The 24,072-nt window shown below is 47.5% G+C and overlaps 1 protein-coding gene across 1 annotated transcript in view; it reads right to left on the minus strand.

Annotated features, from left to right (window-relative positions):
- Positions 1-24,072, minus strand: part of LOC119172206 (uncharacterized) — a 333,170-nt gene that overhangs the window by 142,355 nt on the left and 166,743 nt on the right. The window contains exon 2 of the mRNA XM_075893316.1: positions 7,951-8,343. Within this exon, the coding sequence (XP_075749431.1) occupies positions 7,951-8,343 (393 nt within the window). The remainder of the gene's footprint in view (positions 1-7,950; positions 8,344-24,072) is intronic.

Consider the following 24,072-nt stretch of genomic DNA (forward strand, 5'->3'; position numbering starts at 1 on the left):
TTACACGCTATGCCGTTGCCTATATAAATATAAGCCGGAGCATCGCTTGTTGCAATATGCCGGACAGAGCACATTACCCGGGCATTATATCTCTTCCTGACGTATGTATAATGAAAATGCGCCAGCTGCCCGATTGACTCTCGTTTTTGTCACGACGCGCTGTCCTTCTCTGTCAAACCCATACAGGCTCTAACTTCGTTAACGACGTAACACAACTCAAACGTAACATTACTGATTGCTGGCCTAGCTGGTACTTGCTTAATGACATGCTTTGGCCGCAAATAACACACACACAAAGTAAAGAAACACTCAATGACAAGCTTGTCGTTGAGTGTTTCTTTACTTGGTATGTGTGCTATTTGCGGCCAAAGCATGTCAATAAACAACTTAAGCAAACAATCTTTCTGCAATCACATTTATGGTTATGTAATCAAAGCTCATTGTCTCTCAACGAAACTAGCATACCGAAATATCTGGTTAACTGAGCTAACTGATGGGCTATTTATTATGAGTAAAGCACGGCAGGAAAAAAGATGAACAATATGAAACAGCATTGAGCAAGACGAAGCGCTGGAACAGATCGAGGGCGAAGTCCACGAATTAGACAAGCAAAGAGATTGCCATATGCTATACGTGGTATACATTAGCCAAAAATATTCCTCAAACCTTTTTCGTCTTACTCAGAAATCACTGTACATGTAATTCACTGCCTATGTAATTAACACCATTCGTAAAATACTTGTTTTTCGGGAGCTTTGGTTCTATAAAAAAAGGCTTGATTAAATATACTATATCGCACATTGTTTCATGTTGTTCACGATGCTTATCCAAAGTCACGCTAAAAACAAGGCCAAAAAGGAAAACAGAGAATGAATCAGGTGCATCAGGTGAACTTTTCTCTATTTTGTTTCAAAGACAAGAAGTTAATAAATAAATTCATTGCATAGTTGTGCTTATTGAACTATACCTTTCAATCCTCTTTTTTTAAATCTTTGAGTACTATAAGGTGGAGCTATCAAAAGCTGTATGTTCTGGCGAATATTGCGTTCGCAGACAAAAAGGCATGTGGTGCAAAATTTTCAAGGGCAGCTTACAACCTTTGTCACAGGTGTCCTCACCCTCGCTGATCACCTGAGTGTCGTAATATTGCCACATTAAATAAGCAGCGCCAAGAGAACAACGAAGAACACGCGCAGCGGGAGAAGAAGACGAGGTTCTCTTCCGATCAGTTTGCCAGTGTTCTGGTACAATTAAAGTGAGTTTCCTGGATTCGACTGCTGCTGTTTCTGCATTGTGACACTGGTGGAGGTGCTGGGTACATGTTCGGGACGCCTGACAACAACCCCGCATCTGGTCAAGAAAGACTTCCGCGCATCGACACCCCCGTTCACCGCAGCAGCCGGCGCCTGTTAGGCCTCAGCCCGGAGTTTGGTCCATTGCCGGAAAGCGTGACTGTGCCAGAAAGCATGACGGCGCCTGGAAGCACTGGCCCCAACATGTCCAGCCCCAGCACGACACAGGTGACTGTTTTGAACCCTCGACTTCCGGTTGACTTCCACGGAAACGCATATGAAGATGCACATGACTGGCTCGAGGAATTCGAGCACACAGCGAATGTTAACGGTTGGAACACCACACAGAAATTGGGCTACGTTTATTTTCCGCTTCAAGACGGAGCCCGAACGTGGTTCACGAATCGCGTGTGGTCGTCTTGGGACGAGTTCCGGCAGAAGTTTCTCGACACGTTCGCGAGCACTGAAAGACGAGAAATTGCACATCGTCTCCTCGAGTCACGGATTCAGAAACCAAATGAATCCGTTACGATGTTTGTTGAGGACATGGCGCGGCTATTTCGTCGAGCAGATCCTAATATGCCCGAAGCCAAAAAGGTTAGCCACCTCTTGCGGGGCATTAAGGAGCAGCTGTTCGCTGGCCTCGTACGAAACCCGCCTACAAGTGTGGATGAATTCTCCAAGGAGGCGACATCTATCGAACGCGCACTGCATCTACGTTATCGCCAGTATGACCGCCCAACCCACAGTGCACCGATCAGCGTGGCAGCCACTACCACAGCAACAACACCCGACGAAGGTTATTTGCGCCAACTAATACGAGAAATCGTACAAGAAGAGGTCAAGAAACTCGTCGCCAAACCGAACGACTGCGCGATCGCCTCAGTAACGGAAGTTGTACGCCAGGAGATCAGGCAAGCGCTCTCGCTTCCTGAGCCGAACACGAGCACTCCCAGGGCAAGCTATGCAGACGTAGTCCGCCGACAGCCAGCGAACGTGCCGACACCACATCAGTACCACCAGCAACATCCACCGACAACGCCTTGGTACTACAGAGAAACTTCGATGCCGAGGCGGCCACCACTTCGCAAAACAGACATCTGGCGTACCCCTGATCATAGGCCCCTGTGCTTTCACTGTGGGGAAGCAGGCCACATCGTTCGGTATTGCCCGTATCGCGCCGCAGGGTACCAAGGGTTTCCTTCTACGGTTCCTCGGCGCCATTTCAACGGAACACCTGACGTCGACACGAATGTCATGACCCCGCGGGATGTTCCTCCTTGGTTTCGGTCACGCTCACCCTCTCCTGGGCGTTATTCTCCATGTTCTAGACGGAGCACCACTGACATGCCAAGAGGGAGATCTCCTAGTCCACGCCGGGGAAACTAAAAGCAGCGACCTCGGGGGGAGAAGGTTGCGAATCGTCGAAGTGCTGAAAATCCCCCATTACTGCCGAGCGAAGAGAGACACATTTTCAGTGAATCGACGAAGGATGGGGTTGTTACTGCCGAAGTTGCAATTACGATTGACGGACATGACGTCATGGCATTGGTCAACACTGGCGCGGACTTCTCAATAATGAGTGAGAGTCTGGCAGACACGCTCAGGAAGGTTAGAATGGAATGGAGAGGACCGCAGATTAGAGGAGCTGGAGGGCAGCTACTCACACCTACCGGAAAGTGCACCGCAAGAATGAAGATAGGGGATGCATCCTTCGTCGCAACTTTTGTTATCCTTTCTGAGTGTTGCAAACAGGCAATCTTGGGGATGGATTTCTTGCGGGAATATGGTGCCATCATAAATATTCCGGACGGTGTACTGACCTTTTCAGCGGATCAAAGCGCAGCGCTACACCGAAAATCCCTACGAGTCATTGACGATGTGACCGTACCTCCGTTATCGTGCCGCCTTGTTTCAGTCACGTGCAGCGAGCAGAATACTGGAGAAGGAATCGCTGAACAAGTATTGACGCTCCTACTCTCTCGTGGTGTTGCAATTGCCAGAAGTATCGTCAATGTTGTGTGCGGTGAAGCAGAGGTTCTGTTGACGAATTTTACCAACGAGCGACGACACATTACACAAGGCACTACAGTTGCCTACTTCGACGAGATCACCGAAATCGGCCAGTGCTGTGTAGTACAACAGGACGAGCCGCAAGCCACGTCAGCCCCACCACCTATTGACGTAAGCTCGGATTTGTCATTAGCGCAGAGACAGCGTCTATTAGATCTTCTGCACCAGTTCAAAGACTGTTTTTCATCGACCTCGAGGGTCAGTCAAACGCCACTGACGAAACATCGGATAATAACGGAGGAGACGGCAAGGCCAATACGACAGAATCCATACCGCGTAGCACCGAAAGAGCGTGAAGCAATCCAAGAACAAGTGAAGAAAATGCTCGATGATGACGTCATCCAGCCGTCAAGAAGTCCTTGGGCGTCGCCGGTAGTGCTGGTTAAAAAGAAAGACGGAAGCTTGCGATTTTGTGTCGACTACCGCAAGCTGAACCGTGTGACAAAGAAAGACGTATACCCATTACCGCGCATCGATGATTCACTCGACAGGCTGAGGTATGCACGCTACTTTTCGTCAATGGACCTCAAAAGTGGGTATTGGCAAATTGAGGTCGACGAGCGAGATAGAGAAAAAACGGCTTTTGTAACGCCTGACGGGCTTTATGAATTTAAAGTCTTGCCATTTGGATTGTGCTCAGCCCCCGCAACATTTCAGAGACTGATGGATACCGTTCTGTCAGGCCTTAAGTGGCAGACATGTCTGGTCTATCTGGACGACGTCATTGTTTTTTCAAAAACATTTGAGGAACACCTGAGCAGGCTGCTATCGGTATTCAGGGCAATAAGATCTGCCGGCCTGACACTGAAACCCGAGAAGTGTCACTTCGGTTTCAAGGAGCTTCAATTTTTAGGTCATGTGGTGAGCCATGAAGGTGTTCGACCTGATCCCGATAAGATTGCGGCCGTCAGAAAATTTCCGGTACCAAAAGACAAGAAAGCAGTCAGGCGTTTCCTTGGCCTATGCGCATACTACCGAAGGTTTATTGCCAATTTCTCCCACATAGCCTCGCCGTTAACACGACTCACAAGAGAAGACGTTTCGTTCACATGGGGCGACGATCAACAGGTGGCATTTGACGATCTCCGACAATGCCTGCAGACTCCCCCTGTGCTTGCTCACTTTGATGAGGAAGCTCCTACCATGGTCCATACAGATGCCAGCAACGTGGGTTTAGGCGCTGTACTCGTCCAGTGGCAAGACTCAGCCGAGCGTGTGATCGCATATGCTAGTAGGACGCTTTCCCGCGCCGAGTCCAACTACTCTACAACGGAAAAAGAGTGTCTTGCTGTCGTATGGGCGGTTATGAAGTTTCGTCCGTACCTCTATGGTCGTTCCTTCCACGTAGTCAGCGACCATCATTCCCTCTGCTGGCTGACCAACTTGAAAGACCCGTCTGGTCGGCTCGCACGGTGGAGCTTACGCCTTCAAGAGTTTGATATGACGGTCGTGTATAAGTCCGGACGGCAGCACGCCGACGCCGATTGCTTATCAAGGTCACCGATAAAGCGCGATGATGACACAGACGATGAGAGCATGGCGTTTGTAGGAGTCGTTGACACCACTATGATTTCGTGCAAGCAGAAAGAAGACAGTGAGTTGCTTCCTCTTATTGAATTTTTAAATGGCCGGACAACAACCGTCCCTAGAAGATTTGCAAGGAGCCTGCCGTCATTCTGCTTACGTAGTGATGTTCTCTATAAGAAGAACTTTTCGCCCAGAGGAAGCACCCACCTACTTGTCATTCCGACGTCACTTCGTGAGGAGATACTTTGTGCTTGCCACGATGAGCCAACGTCTGGTCATCTCGGATACACACGCACATTGGCAAGAATCCAACAGAAATACTACTGGCCAAGACTTCCAGCTATTGTGAAGCATTACGTGCGCACGTGCCTCGATTGCCAACGACGAAAATCGCCACCGTTAAAACCAGCTGGACTATTACAACCAATTCAAGTGCCCACGGTACCTTTTACCCAAATTAGAATGGATCTCCTTGGACCATATCCGACTTCCCATGCTGGCAACAAGTGGGTAATAGTCGCCACTGATTATCTTACGCGCTATGCGGAAACAAAGGCTTTGTCAAGTGGCACCGCCGTTGAAACCGCACGATTCTTTGTAGAAAATATCGTCCTGAGGCACGGTGCTTCAACAATCATAATAACGGATCGAGGTGCCGCTTTCACGGCCGCGCTCCTGAAGACAGTGCTTGAGCTCAGTGGAACAGCCCATCGGAAAACCACTTCCTATCATCCACAAACCAACGGCTTAACAGAACGCCTCAACAAGACTCTTGCGGACATGTTGAGTATGTACGTGGACGTGGATCACAAGAACTGGGACGACATTCTACCGTACATCACGTTCGCCTATAATACAGCGCAGCAAGAAACTACACGAAGAACGCCGTTCAGTCTCCTTCATGGCCGTGAAGTGACGACGATGCTTGACGCCATGTTACTGCACGACTGCAATGACATCGATTTGGACGCTGCATCTTTTACCCAACGAGCAGAAGAAGCGAGGCAGCTTGCGCGCGTCCGAATCACCCAGCAGCAAAATTATGACGCCCAACGTTATAATCTGCGACACCGACATGTCGTCTATCGGGCCGGCGACAAAGTCTGGGTATGGAGTCCTATCCGCCGCCGGGGACTGTCCGAAAAATCGCTGAAGAAGTATTTTGGCCCCTACAGAGTTTTACAACGCCTGAGCGACGTTAATTACGTGGTCGTTCCGGACAACCCTTCGACAACTCGCCAGCAAAAACCAGAAATCGTGCACGTTGTGCGAATGAAGCCCTACTTTTCGGACTGATTTACACCATGCATCTACTCCACCGTCTTTTGTAGAAGAGCATCGGGACGCTGCTCTCTGGAGGGGGGGCAAATGCCACATTAAATAAGCAGCGCCAAGAGAACAACGAAGAACACGATCTCTTCCGATCAGTTTGCCAGTGTTCTGGTACAAATAAAGTGAGTTTCCTGGATTTGACTGTTGCTGTTTCTGCATTGTGACAATATTTGGGGGAGGGCACCTTCTAATCGTCGGGCACCTTCGTCTCGTGACGTATGGATCACGCCAGCACTCTTCTCAGCCGTCACCCTTTGTATTCGTACGGGACGGACGCGTGTCGTTTGCTCGGAGGAAGAAGAGTGGGAATGAAAGGAGCGCCAACTTGCACGGGCGTGCGAATTGGCGCGAAGACGACGCGAAACCGCTGCTGTCCAGGAAACAGGATAGGAAGCGGCACTCTCTGCGGTGAATCGCAATATGCGGTGCCCCTGAAGATTTCAAAGATGAATTGCACTGCCTAAGACCACGTGCACCTCCCCTACTGGTTTTCCCTACTGTATACTTTACCACAGATAACCGGGAATACCTTTCTCTGTATATGCCCCGATTAAGGTTTGGTACCTTTAGCGTTTTAGCATGATTTGTCTCTCCCCACTTTCTAGGAGCGAAGCTCCTTATGGCGTGGGCTAAGCATCCCGTCGTAGTTGTATGTATACGCATCTCTTGTTAGTTCTTGAACCAGCCATAGAGGGCGGCACTTGTACATATAACAAAATGCATATACGCTGAAAAATTCGAATGGTACGATACTAGAGGACCTTACTTGTAGTATGATAAATAATAAAAATCACAGCATATCTGATGATGAGTGGGGCGAAGCGTTCGTCATTCCGTCTGTGATTCCGGCTGTCCGCTCGTTCTTGCTTCCGTTCATCCGTGCATCTGTCCATTCGTGCACCCGTCCATGCATCCAGCCGTCCGTCCATCCTCTCAAGCGTCCATCTGTGCGTTCATTTGTGCATCCGTCCATCCATACCTGCCTTTGTCCATGCGTCCCTTCGTTCATCCGTGCATTCGTCCCCTCGTGCATCCGTCCATGCGTCCGTCCACCCATGTGTCCGTTCGTCACTGCGTTCATTCATGCATCCATCTGTCCGTCCCTGCGTTCGTCCACGCTTCCGTCCTTCCGTGCGACAGACAGACAGACAGACAGACAGACAGACAGACAGACAGACAGACAGACAGACAGACAGACAGACAGACAGACGACGGACGAACGCTGTCAGCGGATGATTCACAGTTTGCCGATAAAAAGTGTGATACGCGCGAGGCGGTGGCGGCTCGAGCTCGAAGAGGGAACTCTGATGTGCAAGTGCTCAAGAAATTAGGAATCACACGAAGACGTTGGCGATCACGTGTTCGTCGGTGGCGCCGTACGCTAGGGGGTGTGGTGCAGTAAAATAAAAGCCGTTTTGGCGTGCGCACGCGTTCAGAAGGTCGGCGGATGGACAAGACTGCAGAGCGGCGTGCGCGCAAGGCAGCGGCGGCTCGCGCTCGGAGACGGGCCCCTGATGTGCGAGCGCGCGAGGCAGAAGCGTGCCGTGAAGCTGCACGGCGGCGGCGACAAGATCCCTTCACGGCACGCTTCGGCGCGGCAGCGGCGTGTCGACCCAGCTTCACTCCACTCTGCATCATTCACGCCGTGTATATGCTGTAATTTTTTTATTTACTTGAAAGTTTTGCCCATGTGTTCAATTCGATCACAATTAGACGTGACACTCACCGAACACCATCATAGATGCCTCGGCGCTGTCCTGGTTGGCCAGTGTGAGCACCTCGCAGCGGTACTTGCCGCTCATGTCGATGGTAGGCTTGACAAGACGCAAGTGCCACGTGTGGATGTTGCAGGCCTCGGCTCCACCAGCTGCGTGCGACCTGTCCATGTCGATGACGTCCACGTAGCGGTCTGTCACCACGGGGTCCTCGAGTTCGGCGATCCACTGGTAGAACGGTTGCGATTCGCCGTTGAAAAACCACTTCACCACCAGCTTGGAGTCGGACTCGTTGCAGCGGTACTGACAGTCTAGCTCGAACGGACCTTGACGGCCACTCTCCACTACTCGAGGCACGGTCAGCTTGGTGATTTCGATGGCGCCAACGACACGGATCAGGGCATCTGCAAGAAAAGCAGCGCATGACGTGGTTAACGTCGATGCTTGTCACGTCACCTGGCATCCGGCTAGCTGTAGCCAAATCTATAGACAACCACAGTGGGCGAGAAAAATCAATAGGGCGCAAATTTTTTTACGCTGTTCTCACTATTGCGCGCACTGACCACCGCTATGTTCGACTGCTTTGATAACGAGCACCTGTCGGAACAGCAAATAATAGAATGTCGACTGGAGCTATTGTCGCAACGGAAATCTGTTATGGCCTTAATGAACAGTTCACACGGTAGTGTTTAATTTATTTGGGTATAGTATACTCTCGCTCTGTGCCTTTCTTTTTTGGTTTTCATTCGCCTCCTCTTACATCACCTTTTCTTTCAACATTTTTCACCTTCTTTCCTTTTAGAGTGGTGTAGTAAACCGGATGTTGTAAGTCTGGTAGAACTCACTGCATTACCCCCTTCTTTTTTTATCTTGCTATGATGTTCTCGATCTTCCCAAAATTATAGCGAGACAACACCTTTTGTAGCCAGATATATGCTATTTTGATTTTGGAATATTACTCATTGCCCCCTAATACGATCTAAAATACGATAAATATTGGTGCGGTAGTGTTGCTCCTGAAAGTTATAGAGCCCGGATTCCGTGTGTGGCGGCACCCCGTGGCAGGAACCTCAACAGATTCAAACGCTAGTCTTGTCGATCGGTCAGTCATTGCATCCTGGTATTACACGTCAGAGATCAAGTACCAGAAGGCGAAAATAGTGTCTTTGTATGTAGAGAGGGCACTTAATACAGTAGACATTTGCGTTCGTAAACTCTACAGGCCACGCACGCCTTCAAATTTTGACTATTCAAAACTATTCAAGGCAGTGTTTGTAGAATCTGTTGTTTTATCAAGCCCCAGGAAGTAAACGATGCCATGACGATTCAGCTATAGCCCCTTGCAAATCTCCTGCCCTGGTCCCGCGCGTAGATCTCGATGTTTGACTCGCACACAAGCCTTTCCCACAAACATATATATATATATATTCAAGAAATCTTTCAAGGCTGAATTTTAAATGGACTTTGGACTTCGGCGCAACAACTATCTATTCGCTTTTCATGAGAGTCGTACATGCCGTATCCAGCAAGATGTTGCTTGAAAAGCTCCTAAGCATCAACTCTTATCTGCCATGATGACGACAAGCGTGAAATGAACTCTTCTGCAGCAGCTCATTTTATCATGAATGATGCCGCGCTCGTGTTTCAGACACGCGCCTTACAGAAAATTAACGTGAAATCGGAGAGATTAGCGAGAAAGGCTCCAAGAATGGCGCGTCTTGAGCGTGTGCACCAAGCAAAACGCCCTGTTTTGTGCCCCATTAACTTTCGGTGATCGAAAATCACTACGGACATCGGAAATCACTGCACCTAATGAGTGCAGCGCCGTACCCAGCTGAAGGTACATGGAGCCGCTAGAGCAACCATGTGGGCTGCGATGCGGTTGCGAGTGCAATTAATTTCCTCCCAGCTAAAACGAACGTGCGCAGGTAGAACGCAGTATAACGGGGCTAGACGTGGGAGAAAACGAGACAAAAACTTAACCAACACTCCAAAGCGCAACAAAAGGATAGAATAATGGAAATTAAAGTAAAGGATAACTTAAGAATGAGGGTTTTCTGCTTCGCTTTTTTTTTAAAGTGCTCAAGTGTGTGCTCCATGGCTCGGTTCACGTAGTCTTAATTAGAGGTTCATGCTTTTCTTTGTTTGTTTCTTCATTTTACTCCACTTTCTTAGGCGGTGTACACCTTCCCTTCTATATAGAAAAATAGCAAACGTACTAAACGTTCGTTCCATTTCGCGGTGCACACGCGCTGGCGAGAAAGCAAACAGAGCCTTTGGAGGCTGGCGAAACGCTCAGGCGGAAAACCAACTCGGCGTGCTAGCGAATATGTCACCTCCCGAAGCCGCCCTAACAAAGCCCTGGTGCCAGCGCTGGCGACGTTCATCAAGCTATTGAATTTCCCTCACCAGCGCCTCGCATTCTGCGATGTGCAGCAACGTCGATCTTTTCCCCTCTCTTTTATCCTTTGTTCATCGCGTTGCCCTTTCCCCCACTGAATACCGGTTTTCTGTCACGCGATAAATTATCATCGTTAAAACTTGTTTCGCGGACGCACGCATCGATCGCAAAAGAGTTGTTGCAAGATTAAACTATAAAACAATCGATAGCAAGCTGATAAGAGACAAAAGCTTGTCAGAAGGAATAGAGAGGTGAAAGAAGGGAACCGGAAGTAGTAAACTTGGAGGCAGAAGTGCAAAGTTGGAAGTATAAAACCAAGAAGGGAGAGAAAGGCGTCGAGGAAAATAAATTAAGTGGCAGAAAAGGGTACGCAATTGATGAAAAAGAGCAGCGCTTTACGCAAAAGCCAAAGAGAGAGAGAGAGAGAAACATAACCGAAGGGTCTCGATCGGCTAAGCAAGTCATTAATGCGCAAGCCCGTGGGCGCGGAAAAGGCCACTTCTGTTCTTCCCGCTGAGGACGTCGTATTCCCTTTCCACTTGTCCCCCTCTCCACCTTCTTTCCCTACATTAAAGCTCGGACTGCCCGCCCGCTGCTTGACGCGGCAAGTATGTACAGAGAAGACAGGCCCGTACAAGGGTGAGGGCATACAGCGCATGTGCTTCAAGAAAACACAGAAGAGACGCGGGCACAACTTCAGACAGCCAGGGGCGCCCACACACACAGGCGCGGCTTGCCCCTTTCACCAGTCGCTGTTTAAATGATGGTAATGGATCCTCTCCGGGCATAAAATTCCTTCCTTCCTCGCTCACCACCTGTCTCTGACAACAGCGGTGCCGGCCGTCGGCTTCTGCGACTCATCTTCCAGCCCCGTCCTCCCCAACAGCCTCAATGGAACAGCGGGAGTTCGCGACGCGGTCTCCGTGTGACTGACTGGGACGCCTTCGCTGTTGTGCTAGCGTCGCGTGTGTGAGTCGCTCGAAGGCTTTCTTCACGGTACAGAAGCAGCCAGCGTTTTTTTTCCCTCGCGACATACGCACACACACACATACACGCGCGCGCAGGCCCACAACGGGACTTCCCGCAGGCTTTTTTTCCCCTTCTTCCCAATGTCAGGACACCCCCTACCCCCCCTCCCCCACGCAAGTCGTTCATCATTGTTGGTCGCTGCAAGGGCTTGCGTCTTCTCATCTTTCGGCACCACACGGACAGTTTCGTCGTCGCGTTGTCGTGGCCGTTGCTGCGACGCTTGATTATTACGCGGACCGCGACTTTCTTTTCACTTTTCGCCTTTAGCGCTCCGCGAAAAACAAACGACGTTGCCGTTCATTCCTTCGACGGGAAGTATATATAACGCGGCTGCCTGCCACGACGAAGGCGTTATGACGGCTTCTTTGGATCGCGAGCAGCGGGAGCCCGCTAAGCCCAGATCTCCCTAGCCTTGAAAATGAAGGAAGTGCGCTTGTAAAGTACGAATATAAAGATGACTGCTTTCACTCGAGCACATTCTCCTTGGCTCAGCCTCTTTCCACTCTTTTTTAGTAAAGCTATACAGCGCACTGGCCTCTTGTGGTTTGAGAGAGGGCGTTGAGGACTAGGTTAGGCGTAAATTTATGCCGTTTTATGAGGTCTTTCTTTTCTTTCCCATACGTCTTCAGCGCGTTCGTACGTTGAAATCCTCATAAATTATGGCTGAGCTGCAGGGTTCTCTAGCGAAGTCGTAACGTGGTGCTATCAAACCTGCCATTCTAGAACCTCAGCCCCTCAACCCACGCGCGGGGCCACCGCGGCACGGTGGCGCCACTTTACGCCCGAACACACGTGCGGGTGACCTGCAGGCGTTCAAGTGATTTGTGTTATATAAGTGTTTAGCTGGTTCTGTGGCCACTAAATCACGTTTGTAGACGCAATATTGCCCTCTTTGAGCGTATCCTTCAACTGGGGCTGTATCGCGGGCACAACTCTATTCAGTAAGTACATACAGTAAGCGAATGTTCGCGAGATGCACTGCTACAGCTAGCTGGAAGTGTTACGACTAATGTGTATGTAGTGTAGTAACCGTGGCAAGGACAACGGAAAGCCCACGCACAAACGTGCACACACATATTAACCAACATGCTCACTCACTCACTCACTCACTCACTCACTCACTCACTCACTCACTCGCTCATGTTGATAAGGAATCCAAGGCTTTTGCCTTAAAAACGTCTGCGGCAACATGCGCAGTTCAGTGTCACATGTATTCCCACGCCCAAGCACAAAAACTCATTCAATTTTATGAGGTAACTACTATCAGACTCCCGATGATGGGACAAAAACTGCACTGGCTTTGTAATTTATTGATCACTAGGTAGACATCATTTTCAATGCCACGCAGTGAGCACTGTGTAAAACGCAAGTAATGGTGCAGTGTATTGCGTGTGGTGCCAACGAGAGCCAGAAACTGCGTATAGTGCCATTACAGGAGTGGCGCGAGCGTTAATAGATCATGTGCGGGCCACCTGTGTTTAGAGAAGCCAATATCTCGTCACGAGCCGGAGAGCCGAAAATGTTGCTGTAAAAACGAGTCTGGCAGTGACAGATATCACGTTCAGCCGCTCCTAATCTATCACTCGGAATGTGCTCGCGCTACGAGGCAGGATAGTTTCCGAGTCCTCACTGTCAGCACCATCCGGATCCGGGAGGTGAGTGTTCTGCTGTCAGTTCTCATCAGATGCTAGCGGATGTAATTTGGGTGTACAGTGGAAATTGGAGCATCAGGCAGGAGATCGAGAGACTTGTGCATTGTTTGTTAACGCTTCGGCCCAAACACATAGAAGTCACACATAGAAGTCATAGAAGCCGGAAGGAAATTCGTTTCTTCGTTGCTGCTATATCAAAAGCAAAAATACGACATGCGCAAATCTCACCAGCCTCGTGTACCTCCCGCGAATATCAACACCGGAAGTACGATGACATTTGTGGAAGGCGTTCAGAGAAAGGAAAGTTGATCAAAGGCTAGAATAATTGTCAGCCCGACCATGTGAAGTTAGTTCAGCCAAACGTTGGGGGTGTTATGTGTTGTTATGTGTCTTTAGAACAGGTGTTCACCAATTTAGAGTACTTCGTACTGTACTATGGGAGAAAAAAAGCCGTCCAAGTCGAGAAACATTTATGGTGAAGCTGTATTTAGAGGAGGAGGTTGAAAAATATGATGGTCCGTGAATGCACAGAAGTTATGTCGACGCATTGCTAGTTTACGGTTCGCCACTCTCGCACTAGTTTGTCTTCCCGTTCTGTCCACATATAGCCAAGGATGAAGTCCAGAATTTGACGGAAACCCGTTTGGTCGGGAAAGTTCATGAGGAAAAAAAATCACCCTAATATAAGAAAGTGCAATGGACAAAGACTGATGAAGATAACACACACAGTGTTGAGTGTGTTATCTTCGTCAGTCTTTGTCTATTGCGCAGTGCTTATGTTCAGTTATGTCCTGCCAACTTTTCCGACTTTCTATGCTGCTTGGAAAAACATCAAGTGCTGAATGATGAAACAATTTGTTGGCAGTTGACTTTTACCCGTCATTGACAGTGCTGATACTCACCCTGCATAAATCGATACCCGTAAAGTACTTCAGGCGTTCTTAGTATCGCTTGCACAAAAGCAATGTTGGCGTTTTCGATGACCACTCAGCTTAACAAAACATATGAATGACTTTTGTCTATATATGTGTGTTTGCGAGCGTGCGCAACATTTGCGCGATTATGTGATCATTGTTGATATTGTAATAATAATCTGACATCTGCAGTAGCAAGCCAGATGATAAGCAAGGCTAGAATTTCCGTGAACGGCATTAAAGACTGTGATCTCTTTCTATGGCTCTCTTTATATGCATCTTTCAAGCTAAAGCCATCAAACTAAAAGTTTGAAACCCGCATATTCTAAATGTGGAGATAAAAAAATAAATGCTGAATTGAAGACACTTCGATAGATTTCATCAAGTAATAAAGAACTTACCACTACGTGCTAGCTTTGCTGGTTAACGATCTGTACGGACTGTTTGAGCGGTAATTTTTTTTATTAAATTTCCCTTGAAACGGAAATTTGTGCGAGCTGCTACCTACGGCTGGTGTAAAGAGCCAGAGTGTTGGCCCAGAGGTATGGTTTTCTGGAACAGGATTAGCACCTGCAGAGTTCATGAGAAGTCACCCCAGCTAGGATTGTTCATCTCGGATATAAAATGTGGCAGTTGAAGAAAAAATGTTCCTTCGTCCAGAGACTGAACCCCGAAAAGCCAATCAACTATCTGAGTTAAGAAAGAGGTCAGCAATTTACAGCACATGACTGAACAGAAAATTGATGAACAAGACATGATTGCTTGATTGATATGTGGGGTTTAACGTCCCAAAACCACCATATGATTATGAGAGACGCCGTAGTGGAGGGCCCCGGAAATTTCGACAACCTGGGGGTCTTTAACGTGCACCCAAATCTGAGCACACGGGCCTACAACATTTCCGCCTCCATCGGAAATGCAGCCGCCGCAGCCGAGACTCGATCCCGCGACGTGCGGGTCAGCAGCCGAGTACCTTAGCCACTAGACCACCGCGGCGGGGTGATGAACAAGACAGAAGCACATAAATACTGGAAGCAATCAAACACAGCAGGACCTAGAATATATCAGCGATTCGTTTCGTCTGTTTCTTTCTCTGTTATCGTTCTTTTCTTTCGAACTGTTTAGCACCGATGAACTGCTTGTAGATAGAGTAAACTTATCTTTTAAAGAAGTCTGGTATAGACACGTTTTGAAGAACAAAATGAGAGAGGTCCCGAGTGAATATCTGATTTGCTATTACACCCGGAGAGTTACTATATCAAAACAAATCAATTTGTCGACGTATGTTACGTCACAACAGCCCAACATAATCTTACATAAGTATGCCGTCAGGGCTACAGGAATATTCCGTTTTTAAGGCACGTTCTGAGATCCGCAATAGGACATGCGACGATGTTCAAAATTCAGTCGGTAAGAGCAATGTATGCTTACGAAGCATTAAATTTTTTTTATACTACGGTGACTGATTGAATTGAGAATAAAACAGAACGAAAAAAATTCCTGTCTGACAAAGTCAACAATGTCACGTGGATTATTTTTTTCTTTTTTTTTTAGAATTATGCCCTCACGAGCGAACGTTTGCATAGTGCGGCCGAGCGAACTCATCGCCACCATCCCACCACAGCGGGCGAAAGTCGAAGTTCAATATTTGTACCACGTGTCCCAGCTCGCCGCCAAGCTTTCATTATAAGAACCAGTATGCCTACAACGCACAGGCTACGCTGAAGAGGCAACGAGGTCGTTTAAGTTTTCAGATAAAACTCAAAATGTGTTCGGAAGAGAGTCAAGCCAGCACGACGTTAAAAATGTGGTGGCGCTCTCGCGCAGAGCCTATATTTAGGAGGGCAGACAGTGTGGCTACGACCCACGTAGCTCTTAGCAAAAAACATAAGATAACGCACGATCGTAAGCAAATGCGGTTTGTTAAAGACATTTTTCGAACAAGGTGTGGTGGTGACATCAGAAGTAGCTTAAAGTGATGCGCATGCTCAGACGTTACTAAGGACACAGTTTCTGCGACTGGAGTCTCTGCGTGTATGCAGCTCAATATGGCAGCAGTTTTTTTACGTTGATGGAATGCCTTAATTGATTGATTTGTGAGGTTTAACGTCACAAAACCGCCATATCTTTATGAGAGACGAGATGGAATGCCTTAAAGCATACTTACATCGCAGCCTGGCGTCCCTTTTGAAATGTGACCACCGTGGCAGGGGTCAAACTCGCGTCATCCGTGTCACCATGCAGCCGAGCATCACAGAATCGTCTATGCAGACATTGTATCGTTGCATGCAGAGGGTGAAGATTGGCTGCAAGCTTGACACTGACGCATATTTCTGGATGAGCCGATGATGACGTAGATTGTAGGGAACAGCAAGACTTCGCTTCGTTAAAGCAACTGTATATGCGACCCGGTAAATTACACGCGAATTTATTCTGCCAGGAATATCGGTGACAAGGTTAGACCGCATGATGGTGCTGCGGATATATAGAAAATTAATCTTCATCTCGGCAGGCAAATCCTACTCTTAGTGGGCGTGAACTATCATTGAAAAACCATACGAAAAACAAACGCAACTCAGCGAGATGGAAATGGCGGCTGTCGCAATAAATGAGCAAAGCGGGATATAAGTCAGAGTATAGTCTGTTGTTCTTGTTGCTTTTGAGTGTTCTATAAAAATATATTATATATATATATATATATATATATATATATATATACACACTTGAGTCAGGTCTTGACCGTAGCAACGCAATGAACTTAGCTCAAGACTGCCCAATTTTCTACACGAACATTTTTTGCCCGTCGTCTCCCGAATCAATTACACATAGTACACCACACTCGACTTTGTTGTGTAGGTGGGCGGTGTTTTTAGAGATCGCGGGGGTGGGCTAAAAATCCGGAGCTCTTTTAAGCCTAATGAGGAAAATCGAATTACTCCTTAATGACTTCAAGACAAGTTTCGTTATTAAGAATTCCGGCCCCACGGCGGTTGTCGGGGCAGCTTGACTGTCCGAAATAGAATGCAATTACGTGCACTGGCGGCACTGTCTGGTGCCTTGTTAAATAAAAACTCCTAGCAATTCACTTCTCAATATTTATTTTATCTGGCAAACAAGCGTTTTCCTTCTTTATTTCTTTAATTCTTTCTTCCTTTCTTTCTCTCTTTCTTTCTTTCTTTTTCTTGGTATTCTGAAATGAAGTGCCTCGTAAAACAAATTAAGGACGAACTTGGAGCGGAAATCGATATAAGAATGTCTATAATAAAGGTTTCTGGGCAAGCGAATTGATACAGGAAAGCGAATTGATCCAGTACCCGAAGACTGAAGTTGAGTCGTGAAGGGAGACATGTGCACAAAAGGAGAAACCTGAACTATATAGTTGTGAAATTTGTGCCTGTGGCCAAGGATACGGGTGAATACTGTAAGGAGGCAACAGAGTGGCTAGAAAGGGGGAAGAGCTTCGTAATGACAGTTACATGTTACACACTAGCTTTACTGTTAAGACAGATAATTGCTTTAGTTATTCCCTACACTTCAGCACAAAAGTGCGCATGCAGTCGCACTCCAAGTGAAAGCAGCGAGAGCTTGCGGAGCAGTGCTCGCCAGTTCTTCAGCGACGCTGGCGTTCACGGGAAGCAAGCGCTATAGAGCGTTCCAAACGTGCAGCCCACTCGGCGTCCATGGCGGGAAGAGAAACCTTCATCTGTGATGCGGTGGAGTGATATACGCTCCTTCTTTCCCTCTTCCACAACTTCGCGTATCTCCTCCTCGCCACCCACATCCCCCTTTTCACCCCTTTGACATATTACACTACACCCGCATACGCAGAACGTTACGCTCCCCTGCTGTAGTCTCTCCTCAGCCTTGCTTCTCTCTCCTTTCCCACTTCAGAGCAATACTCTCGCCTTCTTCTTCCTCCATGCCCTTGCGTCATCACCACAGCCTCGTGTATACTATACTACTTAGCGCTGTGCTGTATACCAGCGCCTAGAGGAGGCGCTGGGTGTACTACGCGGAGGCGCTGGCTGGTTATGCTATAATTTGCCTTGTCCCCTCATCATGGCCCAGTGATGTTTCGTGCAGAGAATTTTCCCCTTTTCGGAGAACTTTCGCCATTCATTTTGAGCTAAAAGGAAAAAGAGAATTTTCGCGACATGGCAGGGACTTTCGGGAATGGTTAAATTTTTCTCAGACGACTCGATAATTAGCGGTCACAATGCACCTTCATCTGCTGTATTCGGTGCTGGCGCATGCACCACGCAAGCATGGCCTTTGAGATTTGTTTCTGATAATTACGCGGAGTGATGTCTGGTTCACTATTGGTGTTAGACTTGAAGCCCACAATGTGTGGTGTACTAACAGATCATGAATCAATAAAGTCATGCTTTTGTTGTGTGGCACTGGAGGGGCCAGTCACGATTTCAAAAGGCGCGAGTACGTGAGACACGTGCAATTATAGTATTTGTGTGCGTGGATGGGGGTGGAAATTAGTACTGTTGTGCAGGGAAAGATGCTGGAAATTCTGTCAAGGTTTGCTGGGGGAAATCCCCGATAGAGAGAGTTTTCACGTCTCTGAATGGGAATTATTCGGTGTAGTACGGAACATCACTGTACATCGCCATTCTCATCACCCACCCATCACACTTGACCCTCGCGAACACACACACGCACGCACATACACAAACTATGTTCGAAAGGCGAATCACACAGAGTAACCAATACATACGCTCATTTCTCAGCCTCCTGTATTTCTCATGCATGACGGGATGTAATCGAGTCTGCGCTTTTAACTTCCATTCTCTAATCTCATATGCCTATCTGGTAGAAAATCAGATTTGTTGTCGTGAATAACACTTTAGACTGTCTTTTTCACTTTTTCTGTTTCTCTCTCTTTCTCTCTGTGAGCGAAAAAAAACCGGGTTGTTAGCCGATCAACAACTTTTTTTTTTCATTTTATAAGTGATTGCCTCTTTCGCCATCTGTCTTGACGTAAAGGTCTAATCAAACGCAATGCCGTAAAGCGCTGTCAGGTATTTGCATACGAAAATACAATGGGAGGGCGTACTTACAAAAATAAAAAAAAGAAAAGAAGGACATCGCGACCGAAGTGCCTACGCGTGCAGAGGCATAAGAGATTGCTCAATTACAAATGCCTGGATGATTCTTCCGTGCCCACGATTAGTAAAGCTCTACAGAATCCACAGCGGGTGCCAACTTACGTTTAATGAAAAAAAAAATGAAAGAGACGGCGTGGTTCACCAGAACTTTCCAGTTTTTTTTCAAACAGCGGCGAAAGAAAGAAAGATGACGATCAGCAGCGGCGTCGGGAACTCATCAAAGGACCGTTGTTTTGATCCCGAATAACAACAGACGATGTGAAGTTAGCTTGGCGCTCCGAACTGTACGCGGGGGATTATAGATCGGACGGTTCACGCGCAAAGGCACGGTGCCTTTTTGAACGTGCCGAGAGCGCGTTCGTAATCCCGTCAAACAAACTTCGATACCACTCATGGTTGGTTGGGTGCTCCTGGCCCGGCGTGCTAATTACTTCCAATGGAGAGAGCTTACAACAGATTAATCTTGCACTTTCACGCGTGATACGGAGGAGATAAAAAATGAACGGCGAAATATTTTCGTCGCTGGACATCCACTAAACAACGACAAAAAAAGTGTGAAAATTATTGAGTGGGAGGAAAGTGCAGTTCTATAAGCCACCCTTTTGCGTGTGAGACTGCGCTGCTTTCAGTATGTACTTTTTTTGTTTATTTCGAAAGCTTTGACTGGAATGCCGAAGTGGTTAAAAGTAAGCATCAACAAATCGTTTTATTGCTTAAGTATATAAAAGGTTGGTGTTTTTTTTTTATCGGAATAGTGCCAAATTGGCTCGTTGTTGTTACTATTTGCGTAGCATTAAAAAAATGTAAAAGAAATATCTGCACGTCTTCAGCAGTAACGAGCAGTCAGAAATTTGACAGCGTAAGAACTCAAGGGGGCAGAGTGTAATCTTAATTAGCACGCTATTTTAATACGCTGTTTGTTTTGGTCTCAGGAAATCAAAAATTTGCATGCAAACATGCTTTGCTCTAGTATCTGCTGATATCACTTCAAGCAAGACTCTGAAAGAAGTAATTAAAGATTTCTTCCCACTTGCTCAACATGCAACGTTGCTAACGCACGACTCATGTTTTTTTAGTTGGTTTGCGAGGACCGTAAGTAACATTAATTTGTGTGTTTCAGGACACTACAGATGCATATTTTAAATCGGTCTGAAAAGGTTTCATACAGTGAACTTGCAAAAGGGAAATATGCAATGAAAAATATATCCTGTATAAAAATAATTACTCCATCTTCCGCTAAAGGGAACCACGTGTATATGCGAACACCAGGGGCAGACGCTAACACTGCCGACGACGTTGACGCTAGCGCTCATGGCGGAGATGCATAGGAGATAAACCTGGGGAGACGCAAAGCATGCAGTGATGGGCCTACGCTTTTTACTGGAACATGCCAATCGCTGCTACCGAGTAATGAGAGACAGAGGATTCCGATTGGACACAGAGACACGCTTGGTTAACGCGCAGGCTATACGAATTTTTATTGTTCAACGACGCTACCTTGAAGGTCAAGATCACGATGTAAGATACAAACAATTTAGGCGGGGAAACCTCACGGCTTTCTTATGGGATGCGATCAACCAGGTAAAGTAACGGAGACACGCGTCCGTCGGACCGCTGCCGGCAGCGCATCTAGCGGCAAGCCAGCGCAACATAAAAATATCAAAAATCCCGTACCGTTGCTATGGCAACCGGCGAGGCTAGTGGAAACGCCACGTTCAGAGAGCGTCGCGTTTGTCACTCGCGAAAAACAAGCCATTCGGCCGTTTCAGTTGCTAGCGTGCCTTTGGCGTGTTTCATGCATATGAAGTGGCGTTTCATCATTTACATTTGCAAAATGAAGTTGTGATACCTTGAGCAGCCATGAAGGAAATCGGGTGAAAGAAGTCGTGAAGCTCGACAGCCGCCCAGGCAGTTGAGTGCACAAATTCTTACGTCTGTGGTTACCTGAGCCACAATCTTCAAGCTATGTTCTCATGCTTAACATGCAGGAGGTCACTCATCGTGTCTTCGAGCGTTGCAGTGGAAGCTGCCCTTACGTATTCAAAGACGAAAGGAGGACATTTTTGTGGACACGTTTTCAGTGGCATTCATAAAAAGGTCCACTGATTGTAAGATGCGGAAAAAAATACTGTAATGCGCTTACTGTGTTCGGTAAGAAGGGGTGGTGAAATCAGCAAAAAGTTTGGCGCAGGGTCGCCCCTAAACATGTCTCGATCCCAACGGGTAATCACACGGTCGTGAACTTCACGTCGTATATCTACCGTTACAGCCGCTGTTATAGTATTTGGCGTAACACTAAACCGTAGCTTTGTAACACACGCCAACAAATTTGTCTAAGCATCTGAGTTGTTGCTTTTCTATTTACGATCCATCACGCGGTCTTGTTGAAGTTCTGCTTTGCTGGTCATCAAAAGCATGTGCGTTCCACCACGCTGTTCGCGCGCTCCCCAGATCCAGCTTGCGAATCCGAGTGCACCACCTACCATCAACTAATACACTAAAACCTAGTGCATTAAAATGAATAGCCACTTCATACAAAATTTTGTAAAAGATGCCAATTATGTTCGCGTCTGTTACGCCGCAAGCAGCATAAAGTTCACGGGACGTGCGAGAACCATCTTCAAATACCGGCATGCGTTTCGTAGAGAAGCATGGAGACCACGCTTGCCACGCGTCTTAATCGCCGTCATGCTTGGCGAGAAGAGTAATTAATTTTCATTCTTTTGCAGAAGCAATGCTCCTGTGTAATCACATTCAAATTTCCTGCGACAAAGTGGTTGTTAGAGCAACGCCTCTTTCTGTTTTCAAGTTGCGTCTACTCGCCGCTGGCAGCGCTGCCGGCAGCGGTCCGATGGACGCGCGTCGCTGTTACTTTGTCTGGTCGATCGCGCCTCGCGAGCGTCCCCACCTAAAGTGCTTGTAGTTTACACCGTGGTCAAGATACAGTGCCTATATATTCGCGGTGGTCATTAAACAGTTGTGCAGGGGGAAGGACAGTCGGTTTTTTAAACCTAAAGACTTGCTAGCAGAAGCTGCCTGCGTCGGCATTGCGAGGTGAGAGAGGGACAGCGCACGCGCATGCGCAATAATGGTGGTCACGCCGCACACCGCTTTGAACTCGACCATAAGGTACGTCAGATCTGAAAAAAGCTTTGAAAGATACAATATCTGGATGTGCTATCTTAGTGCCAGCTGCAAACGCACGCGTTTTTTTTTATTATAGTCGTTTAGTACAACTGCGGTTATACCGCGGTAGGTTAACTATTGCGAAATTCACATGAAAGGTAGGTCTGTCGAGAAGGATTTTCTAAACGTGCGCGATTGCGCACGCAAATGCTTATGCATTTTTTTTTGCTCCCTTTTAAGCCATCCACGGCCATTCTACGCTTTCATTATTCGTCCCTGTGCTAAAGTTATCAGAATTTTAAATGCAGTTTTTCAAAGAAGTATGACGCTTTCTCCAAGTGCGAGACAGCCAGACAGGCTCAATCTGGCTAGCCCATGTTGTTATGTCTGTTTTTCTCTTTCCCTCTATTTCTGCTAAGCATGAACTCTGTACATAACCAGGTATATCCACATCTTTTAAGATGTATTCTAGTTTTGTTACTTAAGGCTCCCCTTGCCCTTTTTTTTAAAACCCTCGGGATGTAAATTTCTGTAAATATGAGGTAGCTTCATATTCATGTCAGAACGCGTTGTGCTAGTTGAAGATCGGAATGATTGTGGTTCCGTACAAACGGCAAAACTTTGCATAAATAAAAATTTTTCACAACTGTGCAGAAAAAATATAGAGTAGGTTCTCCGACCACTGTCCGCCATGTTTCGACCGTGATGCCACTGAAAATGGGTTAATTATTCTACCTAATATTAAATAAAGCAATAATAAATACTAAATACTAGGAACGTTAAATATTCGCCACACTTGGTTCTCCCCTCGTTCAATCTTTCTCACTCTCTTTAACCTCCCTTGGCTTGCAGGTCAGGTCAGAACACGAGTACAGCGGGCTCGTCGCTACGTTCGGCCATTCTTCGTACACACGTCGCACACAAACACAGGAGGTTAAAAAAAACGAAAGAGAACGCTAGTGTTACAACCCTATCCCGTCTCATACTTTGACCGTGTCCTCCCAGAAATGGCCGCCCTGCGAGGCACAAAACAGAGCGTAAACGATCGCCATTCACCAAGAGTGCGCGCGCTGCTCCGAGGAACCGAGAAATAAATCTGTCACGGCCGCGACAGGGGCTGCTGGACAATGGCCCCGCGCTACACTGTGCCAATCGATCGGGGCGTTATATTTTATAACCACGGCCTGACGACGGGGCCTTCTCCCGTGTAGTCTATAACTGGGTAGTCACCGAGAAAAACCAGTCGAGAGAGCCGCCCCGAAGGTTTTCTTGCCAAAGAGGGATAAATAGGTTTTCGGGTTGTTTTTTCCGTTTGGTGGTAGTGGAAAAAGGCCACAAAAGGCGCCACTTCTCCTCCCTCTCTCCCGATCTTTTTCCTCCTAAACCCCCAGCCCACTTACCTTCTTCGGCGGTGCTAAAGTCTCCAAGTCCTTTTTTCAGGACGCGAGCGAAAATTATATTTTACGAGCTGCCCCCCTTTTTTTACCACCTCTTTCTAGTCCGGGTAGGAGTACGTAGGGTGGGCCGGGTAGAAAGGGAGGAGGAGGTTGAATGTCTGTAGCCCATCAGGAGAGTACCGACATTTCCTGTTGCCGGATCCGTTAGGTGCTGCGGCAGCGGGATTTTCTCCTGCAGCCCCTTCCTAAAGTCGTTCGCGTTTGTGTTGAAATGTGGTTTGTTGGTGGCGGTGGTTGGGTGGGCATAGCGCTGTCGTGGCAAAAATAAAGCGCCTTTTTACGAGGTCCTTTTGTGTTGATCTGATGACCTGCTCGCGAAAAAGGTTTTGCCGATAATATTTTTTTTATTGCTTCTGTCTAGTTCTTTGGTTCCTCGCAGCTGTCTTATTCGCGAGCATGTTGGGATGGAGCTGGTAAACGCTAGTCGTAGCAGCACC

The sequence above is a fragment of the Rhipicephalus microplus genome, chromosome 4 (genome assembly GCF_043290135.1).
Source record: "Rhipicephalus microplus isolate Deutch F79 chromosome 4, USDA_Rmic, whole genome shotgun sequence".
NCBI classification, from domain to species: domain Eukaryota; kingdom Metazoa; phylum Arthropoda; class Arachnida; order Ixodida; family Ixodidae; genus Rhipicephalus; species Rhipicephalus microplus.